General features: G+C 34.1%; 1 protein-coding gene across 1 annotated transcript; it reads right to left on the bottom strand.

The window, feature by feature from the left end:
- Positions 1-10,491: 10,491 nt before the first annotated feature.
- Positions 10,492-11,370, bottom strand: LOC133829404 (thaumatin-like protein 1). The gene is made up of 2 exons (XM_062259160.1): positions 11,316-11,370; positions 10,492-11,162 (listed from the first exon to the last, which is right to left on the bottom strand). The coding sequence occupies exons 1-2, from the start codon at positions 11,368-11,370 to the stop codon at positions 10,492-10,494; spliced, it is 726 nt and encodes a 241-aa protein (XP_062115144.1).
- Positions 11,371-11,819: the final 449 nt, after the last annotated feature.

Here is an 11,819-nt window from a genome sequence, read left to right as displayed (position 1 = left end):
CCATCTCATAGAAGGACTTGATTGGAGCATTTGATTGCTTGAGATTAATGATAGTTTGATGAGATCACAGAATGACTAGAACACAATGGATGTGAGTGAATGAATTCTACATAGAATTTGTAGAGTTATCCTCCTATGTTTATGTCAGTATCGTTAATCAGACTCTTTTGATTGAAAATTTTATGACTCCATTGAGGAGTACAACACTTGATGAAACCATTACCCTAACCTTTACAGACATGAACAAGTGTGCGATGATAGCCTTGTGAACTAAATCAATTATAAGGAAAAAGGTTGGAAAAAGAAATCTGACCAAGAAGATGGAAAAGCCTTTGGTCAAACCTATGCTCTCGGTGGTGATGATGTGCAAAGAGGTACATGTCAAGGAGTTGTGGATGGTATGATTCTTATCTCACACTCTTGGGCTCATGTATTATTTGATACTAGTGCATCACATTCTTGTATATCACTAATGTTTGCTAGCATGTTGGGTTTGAGTTGGGAAACTTTTAGTCCTACATCGTAGTTGAGTGTACCTATGGGAGAGCATGGTGAAGTATCAACCATCTACAAATTGGTTTGTATTGTATTTGAAGGGCATAAGTTATTAGATAAAATCTAATGGTGTTACCTAATGGACAATTTGATGTGATTCTTGGCATGGATTGGTTGTCTAAGTACCAAATTCTTGTTGACTGCTCACAAAAAAGGGTGACTCTTTTAACTCCAAGTGGAGATTTCATTGTATATTGAGCCAACATGAATGCAGTAAGACAGAATTCTAACCTTAAGGCATGTATAGGTGGGGAAAGAAACTTAGAGTGTTATGGGAGTCTATTTGAAATTAAGGATGAGTCTAGGCCTCTAGACAAGTTTCCTTGGATATCAATGGTTAGTGGCTTTCCTGTAAAGAACGCCTTAGACTAGTACTTATTAAAACATTCACATATCGTTGGTCCATAAAGAAAACCACTTTTTATAAAGGTCTCAGTGGGGACTTGCTTAAAACAATGCAAGTTGGGCCCATTAGTTTAAAAAGAAAATATAAGTTTTTATGCAAAGTTCAAAAGAAACAATATTAAATAATTAAGTTCCACTGATAATTTAGAAAGCCTCTTAAAACATAACATATTTAAAATGGCATCCTAAAGTGATCGTTATTCCGTCCATAGGATACCCCACGCCATACACCCTACGATAATAGAACTCCTCATGTCACCACGCGTGCCACAGAGAAATCCTATTTGCTACCTGGAAGGGAAAGTAAGGGGGTGAGCTAAAAGCCCAGTAAGGAAGTACAAACAATAAGCAAGTAAGGATACAACTAATACGAACACTAACGTTCATCTAACACATCATGGCATATCATAACATTATCGTAACGTATCATCATAGCACATCATAACGTAATCGTAACATATCATCATTGCATATCATAACGTAATCGTAACATATCATCATAGTACATCATAACGTAATCGTAACATATCATCATTGCATATCATAACGTAATCGTAACATATCATATCATAACGTAATCGTAACATATCATCATATCACATTCATACAACATACATGATGAGCATAGCCCGCTAGTTGTCCATGTCACCCTATGAGGTAAACAAGAGTCTCTGGTCCTTGAATAACCTCGGCGCGTCCGCCCTAGGAGTTACGTCTTTATATCCTTAGTAACTCGGGTTACGTCTTTATATCCTTAGTAACCCATTTGATGTGTCGTGTTCATCACGCTAACATCCATAAACATATCATATTCATACAAGTTACATATCATCACTTTATAGCATTCATAATTCATAACAATTCATTCATACAATAGTCTTACCATTTAAAGCATAAAATCATAGAATCTATCTAACTTCCTTACCTTAGGTCCGAGCTAAGAAATTTCACAACCTCTCAACGAGCCTATACCATAACCAAAACAACATTTCTTAGGTTCATAAAATTACTATTTTGCCCTTCCATACAACTCATGTGTGCATGGGCCATGCACACATAATAATATTTGCACATAACATTCAATTATTCTTAACTACACATAAAGCCATAAAAGAATAATGCTCATTTTTACCTATTTTACATGCATGATCTTTCTATAAAAACCACATAGTTGAATAATAAACATAATTTTGGACGTAAAAGTGGATTTGCATGTAACATGCATACGTGGGAACATTGCGTAATTGAGATGTTTTAAAAACGATAATTCTACATTTCTTACTTTTATCGTTTTAAAATTAATAGACATATAACATACTTTATTTTTCTTAAAATTTCTAGGTTGATTAAATTTCTCAAAACATTATTTTATTTTATAAAATAATTTGATTTAGCTTTATAAAAAATGTGACAATTTCCTTTATTATTCTCAAATTACAAAGAAGTAACAAAAGCTTGGAATTAATTAAAATACTTCTGATTAATATGTTTCTTTAGAAAAATAAATTTTAACATTGGTTAATTGTGTTACATAAATGATGTGAGAAAAATATATCTTTAAGTGTGGGAAAAATATATTTTATTTAAATTATTTAAGACTTAGTTTTATGTAACATAAATCCATATGTGCCAATTAAATAATCATTTTAATCATTTAAACCAAACTTTCCGCCACTATTTAATTTCTTTAAAAATCACAAATAAATTGAATCTAAATATTTTTCTCAATCAAAATAAAGAAAAATCATAATTCAAAATATGCATTCATACCATATTAAAATACCATTTTTAATATTACCATAAATGAGGATAATAATTTTGTTTCAAAAACTCATCAAATTCATTTTAATACAACACACTTCACATATTTTTTACAAAAATTCCAGCAACCATTTTTATCTTTAAAAATCACCATATTCAATTTAAAAACTCTTATTTTTCTAAAAATTCAATAAAAACTTTGTAGGTATTTATTTGAGTAAAATATCATTTTATTGGGACTTAAAATACCATTTTTAATTCTATAAAATTAACATATCATCAAGGACATTACTTATGCATGCAAATCATTTTTTTTTATCAAACTTTTACCCAATCTTTTACAAAAATCAACAAGCTTAATTTCTCATGAAATTCATCTTTTATCCCAAAAATTTCACATAAAATCATACATGTCCAAAATCTTATCATACTCTTATTATATACATAATTCTAAGAATATTACTAACGTATTCACATGCAATATTATAAAATCCCATTTTTTTCTATTCCATTGAATCTACACATGAAATCCAACAAAACACTAACAACAACAATAACATACATTAATTCATAAACACCATATTCACATATGTCTTTATATTAACCTAACATGTTTCTATCATTATTTTCATGCATCTTAAAATTTATTCATTCACAATATCACATGCATCCTATCAAAATTTCATGGATCCAAATAGCAAGATTTCCAATTATCATTTTACCCAAATTACATAGGTCCTAAAACATGGATGTAATATATTGAAAATCATACAACATCAAACAAAATATCAAGATAATCCTTAGGTATGCCTAGGCCGAAACCCATATTTGCATTCATAATTACCACTAATCATTATACATAGAAAATAAACATCAAAACCCTTTTATACATCAAACCATAATACCCTTCATGCAAATCAAACAACTTATTATCATCAAGATATCAAGAACACAAAGTACCCATTTTTTTCTACCCAAAACATAAATCCCCTTTAACCATAATCCCTCTAATAATCTATCCATCAAAACCAAAAATCACAAAATTTAGGGAGGGATTTCATTACCTCTTCTTGATAGAAAATCAAGAATCCAATCCAATCAAGAATCCAATAACCTCCTTGCTCAAACCCTAGGGGTTGTATATTTTGAATAATCAAGATGGAGAAGAAGATGAACAAGGTTAGAGACAACCCAATCAAAATACTAGATTAATCATAAGGAAAACAACCAAAAACCTTACCCTAGCTTGAACCATTTTTCTTCTTCTTCTTCCTTTCTTCTTCTTCTTCTCTCTCTAGGTCACACCCTCTCTCTCTCTCTCTCTTCTCTCTATAATTTGGCAGCCCTCCATCCCAAATGAGCCTTCAACCTCTTTCTTATTTTCTATTTAAATGCCTCAATCTTCAAAACCTAGCTAAGGAAAAATGTAATTATCATTTTCCTTTATTTTCCCTAAATCAAAATATAATTCAATTACAAATTATACTCAGCCAATCAATCCATTTTATCATTGACAGCACACTAATTCCTCTATTGTCTTCCTTGGCTGTCCATGGCTAATAAAGGAAATAATGCTATTCTCGTAACTCTAGGGTGCTGAGACTTTGGACTGGGTTTTGACTCATTTCTGTTACGTTTTAGGAAAAATGATATTCACATAAAATGTAGATAATTTTATTAGCTTTCTAACAGTATAAGTTGTGTCTAAATTCGATATCCACAGCCCATTTTATACCCAATTTACTGAAGCTGGGTCTAAGGTTACGGGAATTCAAAAAAGACAACTCTATCATTTCTCACCATTTGTTTCCCAATATTTTTCTTGTGTGAACACAAGCCTCTTTATTTCCCTTTCTTTTTATTTTCTTTTTAAATCCCTTAATTAAATAAAAATAAATAAACCAATACAAGGAAATTAATGTGCAGAAAACTATTGCATGCACATCATGCAACCATGCACATGCACATACTCAATCACTAGGGTGCATCACTACCTACCATGCACCTTAGTGCATTAAACCAAATCTCACATAATCACATTTTAAAATAAAAATAAATATATATCATTTAACAAGTAATTTCAAAAAATATTCTACGAACAATTCTAACAATTAAATAAAATATCAAACAATCAAATAAAACAACAACTAAATAAAATAAACAATATTTAAATAAAAAAATTCATCACACTTAACACTTAAATAAAATAAATCACAAAATTTTAATAAACTAAAAAAAAAAAAAAGTCGGTGCACTACATTTCCAGATGTGTTTCCTAAAGATTTGCCAGGACTACCACCTAATGGAGAGATCAAGTTTTACATTGATTTGATTCCCGGGACTCAACCAGTTTTATTGCACCTTATCGCATGGCACCTGCAGAGTTAGTTGAATTAAAAAAAAAACAATTGGGGTGAGCAAATGGAAAAAGGGTACATCAGGAACAGTACTTCTCCATGGGGAGCTCCAGTTTTGTTTGCCAAGAAAGCTAATGGATCCTTGTGACTGTGCCTCGATTATCAAAAATTGAATCAGATGACAATTAATAACAAGTATCCTTTACCAAGGATAGATGAGTTGTGTGATCAGCTCGGAGGTTCAAAGTGTTTTACCAAGATTGATTTGAGGTCAAGCTATCATCAATTGAGGACTAAGGAAGAGGATATTCCTAAAACTGCTTTTAGAACACGTTATGGACACTTGAGTTTTCAGTGATGCCATTTGGATTGACGAATGCACCTACAGCATTTATGGACCTTATGAATAGAATCTTTAGACCCTATTTGGATAAGTTGGTGGTTCTTTTTTTGGATGACATTTTGGTGTATTCCAAGACACCTGAGGACCATGGAGAACATTTAACAATTATGTTGCAAACTTTGAGGGACCATCAATTATATGCTAAGAAAGAGAAATGTAACTTCTGGATGACCGACGTCAAATTCTTAGGGCATGTAATATCTCAAGAAGGAATTACTGTGGATCCTACAAAGATAGATTCTATCTTGAAGTGGGACTGAGATTCGAAGTTTTCTTGGGTTAGTAGGTTACTATCATCACTTTGTGGAGAATTTTTCTCGAATTGTTATGCCTTTGACAAAGCTAACAATAAAAGATTTAAAGTTTGTTTGGGATGATAGTTGTGAAGAATCTTTCAGAGAACTTAAGCAAATATTGACTACGACGACTGTTCTCTCTGTTCCTAATAGTAATGAACCGTAAGTGGTATTCACTGATGCTTCTGGTACTGGTTTAGGAGGATTTCTCATGCAAAATGGCAAGGTTGTTGCCTATGCTTCATGCCAATTGAAGCCACATGAGAAGAACTACCCTACACAAGACTTGGAATTTGCAATAGTGATTCTTTCCTTGAAAATTTGGAGATATTACTTATATGGGGCAAAGTTTGAATTATATTATGATCATAAGAGTTTAAAGTATCAGTTTACTCAAGGAGACTTGAATTTGAGGCAAAGAAGACGGGTCGAGTACATGGAAGATTATGATTTCACTTTGCAATATCACCTGGAAAAGCAAATGTGGTCGCTGATGCATTAAGTAGAAAACCTCATGGCACGTTGGCTTGTTTGGCTCTTGAGGATTGGAAAAGAACAATCACGATGGGTGATTATGAACTATAGTACTAGGAAGGAAAATAAATTTTTTGTGTTTCAAACGTAGTTACACCAGTGCTACTTCAGCAAGTTAAGCAATGTGAGTGGCAATATGAAAAATTGAGACTTATCTGGAATTGAATCTGAAATGGTGATCAGTTAGATGGATGGACAGTAAATGTTGAAGGATTCTTATACCATAAGGGAAGATTGGTATTTGAAAATATCCCTGATCTTACAGAGTCTGTTATGATCGAGGCCCATATGTCTAAGTTTACTGTACATCCTGGAAGTACAAAGATGTACCAAGACTTGAAAAGACAATTCTGGTGGGAAGGTATGAAGAGAGATATGACTAGCTTTGTAGCTAAGTGTATGGTTTAAGGCTGAGCACCAGAGACCTTCAAGGTTGCTTCAACCTTTACATATACCAAAATGGAAGTGGGATAAGATCATGATGGACTTTGTGACAAGATTATCATTAACACCATTAAAGCATGACACTGTTTGGGTAATTGTCGATCGTTTGACCAAATCTGCTCATTTCATTCCAATTTGGAATGATTATAAGGTTTCTAAACTAGCTCGACTTTATGTGGGTAAAATACTTCGACTACATGGGTTGCCTTCCAACATTGTTTCTGATAGAAATCCTCGATTTACATCAAGGTTTTGGCGAGCATTACAAAAAAAAAAAAACTTTAGGAACTGAACTTAATTTGAGCATCACCCACTACCCTCAGACAGATGGACAATCTAAGAGGACGATCCAAACTTTCGAGGACGTATTTCATTCTTGTATTTTGGATTTTTGGGGGTAGCTGGTGTAAACAATTGTCATTGGTGGAATTCACTTATAATAATAGCTACCAGGCGAGTATATGCATGGCTCCATATGATGCCTTATATGGGAGACCATGCAGACATTTGTATTGGGCAGAACCAGATTAACATGTCACAATTGGATCTCAGATTGCTAGTACTACTGAGAAGATCAAAGTATTTTTCCAAGAGAGACTTAAGGTTGTTCAAAGTTGTCAGAAGAGTTATGTCGTTCTCCTCTGAAGAGAAGTTGAGTTTGAGGTTGATGACTATGTCTTCTTGAAAGTTACTTCCATGCTTGATGTGACGAGATTTGGAGTGAAGGGTGAGCTAGCCCCGAGGTATATTGGACCTTCCGAGGTTATCGAGAGGCTTGGGGAGGTCGCTTATCGATTGAACTTACCAGCGCGGTTGGGGCATGTTCACAATGTGTTCCATGTGTCGATGCTGAGGAAGTATACTCCAGACCCATCGTACATCATTGACTATGAGGCTATCCCTCTTCAAGAGGACGTGACATGTGAATAACAACCTATCAGATCCTGGCGAGAGAGTTAAAGGTGCTAAGGAATATAGAGATTCCCATAGTCAAGGTCTTATGGCGGAACCATAGAGAAGATGAGGCTACTTGGGAGTTAGAGTCAGAGATGTATGAGAAGTATCCTCATTTATTTAATTTTCAGCTTAAGGTTGTACTTTGAAAATTTCGAGATGAAATTTCTTTAAGGAGGTAGGAATGTAAAACCTGAGGTCGAAAAGTCAAAAAAAAAAATTAATAATAATAAATTATATATATAAGTGATGGGACCCACTTCTTATAAAAAAAAATTCCCTTCTCTTTTACTTTCTCTCTCCCCGACTCTTCTTCTTTCTTTCTTTCTTTCTTCTTCTTCTTCTTCTTCTTCTTTTCTTCCTTGCTTTTCTCTCGGCAAGCCATGGCAAGGGCACCTGACCCAACCACCGCCAGCCACCATTTCTGACACGCGCCAGTGCTGCAGCTTCCTAGACCGGTGACAACGGCAACCCCAAAGTTTGGTGACCATTGGAGCAAGGACGCATCTGTATGGCCACTTCGAAGTTTTGCCGTCAAAACTTTGAGGTGACTTTCCGATGAACTTCGACCACCGTTCAGCAAGTGGGTGGTACCTTTGGAATCAGTATCGCGAGAGGACGTCGCCCACTAAGTCATTCCGGTCAACTCGCCATTTTTCTCCAGCGAGATTTTGGGTATCTCCACCCCTTTGGAAGAATTTTCCAATGACATCGGAGGTCATTTGGGCAAAGGAGATGTGCTTTCGTGATGTACTCATCGAGAGGATCGTTTTCATATATGCCATGCATATATTCGTTGACGTTTCCCGTATATCGCTCACTGCTGCCACCAACTGCTACTGTTTGGGTGAGGTTCTGGAACCTGAAATTTTAAATATGGTCATATTATATGTCGTTGGACACGATTTTGAATAAGGAATGCAATAATGATAATCATTTGCTCACTTGGTGCACGTAGGAAAAGCGTGATATTAAAATTGGACTAAATCACTCAAGATCATCGTTAATCTTAGGAGGGTCGTTTTGGGCTCAGATTGAAAATTCTAAGGAGGTAGGGACTCAACTTGACTATTGGACTTATTTTACTCGTATTGAATTGTATATTAAACATATTCCAATTTTGATATTTATAAAATGTTTGAAAAATTGAAAACTTAATCTGCGTGTTTTCTGATCTGTTCTGAGGGCACTGAGTGCAAAATATATTTTTGTCCACTTATTTATGCAGGCTATGATTTTTGGGTTTTATTCAAATTCAGCTATTATGCTGCCCACTTTTCCAAAATATAAAGGGAATATGTTTATTTCTTTTCATGTTTATCTGAATTTGGTTATACCGATGAGAGCAATAGTGATCATGATTTGTGCATGTTATTGTTTCACGACCTAGGTGTAAAGACCTAGTATTTGTATATAGGAAGTGTTCTGAGCCTCCCCTTGTGGTGGTTATTAGGTCCGACTACGCGGTTTAGGATGTTGGTTTTTCTATGGTGGGTAACGGGAACTAGGGATCTAGTGGACGGTGTGATGTGCACTTGTAGCTATGCTCTTATCATTATTTGTGGTTTCTCTCTATTTTGGTTTATACATGATCATATATGTTTTGTTTTCAAAGCTAACCATGCAGGGGTTTTATTTAACTTTTTGGGTCCTATGATATTAGTTGCTTTCCTACAGGGTTTTATAAGCTGGCCCCTAAATCTCTCTCATTCCAAGGGCCTAGTGACGCGAATGTGGATAAGGTAAATTATTGATGAAGCCAATGTGTTTGGTGCCATAGTCCTATCTTGTGAACATTATATATGTATTTAATTTGGAACCTAATGGTCTGTATATCTAACTTAGCTATGTAATAGTTAGGATTGAGGAATGGTGGATGCTAAATATTATTTTGAGTATTTTATGACTTATTAAATTTAACTATTTGATGACTACATAACTGTTGGAATATTATTGTTCTATGTATAATGATAAATGATCATGATTTTATCACTAATATTTTTATATATAATTATAGGAGTTATTTTATTATTTTGACTTATAATTATAGTACTATCTAGTATAAACTAAATGATCATTTATAAAGACTATTTTCCACAAATGGTCAAAGTTTGACTACCTAAGTTATCAATATTACAAATCTGCCACAGCCTAAGGCTCGGATCGTGACATTAACTGCTTCATTCTAATTGGTAAAAATTATATTCATCAATAAAATTTTATTATTGAAAGAATCATAAAATTAATTATAAAAAATTAATTTATTATTTTTTTAATTATTTTTTATAATTATATTTGGGATTATATTAAATATAATCACATTTCTTATTTTATTAACAAATTTTTAAATTCATCATTTTAGCCCAACAAAGAAATCATCTTTTAATAAATTTCAATAATTTCCTATTCTTTACAAATGAGCTGTAAAATTTCATATATATTTTAATTGATTGAAAAAAGGAAATAATTCAAATTTCAATATTGAAAATATATGAGATTTAATTGTAAATTTAAATAAATTATAACATTTTTATTTATTATTACTTCTAATATATCATTGATTATTATTTGAGAATAATGATATTCTAATTATTTATCATAGGGGAGACACAACTCCTTCATCATTGAGACATTAAGGGAATAATTATGCTCACAAAATAAATAAATAAATTAAATTTCAATTTGTGATGATGAGTAACTAGTAGTACATTATTAGTACCCTACTCAAATTCTAGCCGATTACATAAAATGTAATTGCACATAGATAATATCAAAACTTATTTCATGGACAAAAAGTGATGGCATAGTTAGGTCCTCCGGTGCATGTAAAAGTACTAGATTTATCGTCATAAGCATAGCTATAAGCTTGAGGGCACTGAGTCTTGAAGATCTTCGAATAGTCCGTCGGCGGGCACGTCTCCGGAGTCCCATATGCTCCGGTGCAGCAGTACTGAGGTTGGTTCAACGCCAAACATGCGCTCTTACAACCCACCACGGTCCCATCTACCCCTTTCAACGCCAGCTCCGGCGGGCAAATGCTGTTAACATTAGCCGGGCAGCTCGTGCTAGGGCACGCGGTGGACGGCACTAACCCGACTGGCAAGTTAAAGCCGTCGACAAGGCTGATGTCGTAGAAATCTTGGCCACCGTTTTCGGCCAGAGTGAGTTCGACCAATGATGCCGGAGGAGTTCCACCGGCGCCGTTGCATGAAACCTGACCGGATCCGCAGTCAGCCGTTTCGCATGTGAACTTTCCGCTTCCGTCGGTGCTGCATCCTGTTCGTGCCCAGAACCGGCCCGACCATCCTACCGGAGCAGCTACGGTCTGTGTTGCGCCGGATGCTAACTCGAAACCTGTGTTCGACAACTGAGGCTTTCCGGCGCCGGTAAGGGTTCCGGGCCAGATTGTGTATGGACAGTTGTTTATTATTGTGAATGTAGCTGACTGAGCCCCTACATATATAAATGCAAGACATGATTAAAACTCTGTATGAATTAGTATAATGTTTAAATACATATATATAATATAGGTAAAAGCTAAAACACTAAATAAGTATATATATATATATATATATAATGAACGAAAATCAACGAGAACAGCTATACCGGAGAAGATCACGGCCAGGGTCAGACTGAACGATAACACTGCAATGGATTTCATGGCGGAGAACTGTACTATACCGATATTGATCTTCTTAGAATATCGACTTAATTTGGTTCTACTGGTATACAAGAAGTTTATCGATTCTGTCTCTCTATATATACAGATATAAGATGCCTTCGTACTTATCATTTTTGTTTAGTTTTTTGAAACTTTCTTCGTACTTATCCAGAACCCTTTTTTCCTTTATTAAGAGTTACCCTATAATTATTAAAAACGTATAGAAATAATAAAATAAATAATGTGTAGCCATATATATATATATACTTGCCTTATATTAAAGAACTTTAATACCTACTGAAAGAAGTTTTATTTTCCAATATAAAGTTGGATTTTCTAGCTTCCTAATATGTTCGAGCTTATCGGGTAAGAGAAGAATACAGGTTGTATAATTGTTCAATGATTAGTAACATTTCTTCTGACTTAATATTTAAAAGTAATTGCAATGA

The sequence above is a fragment of the Humulus lupulus genome, chromosome 4, assembly GCF_963169125.1.
Source record: "Humulus lupulus chromosome 4, drHumLupu1.1, whole genome shotgun sequence".
NCBI classification, from domain to species: domain Eukaryota; kingdom Viridiplantae; phylum Streptophyta; class Magnoliopsida; order Rosales; family Cannabaceae; genus Humulus; species Humulus lupulus.
Note: the sequence above shows the minus strand (reverse complement) of the source record. Positions and strands in the feature narration are given on the sequence as shown.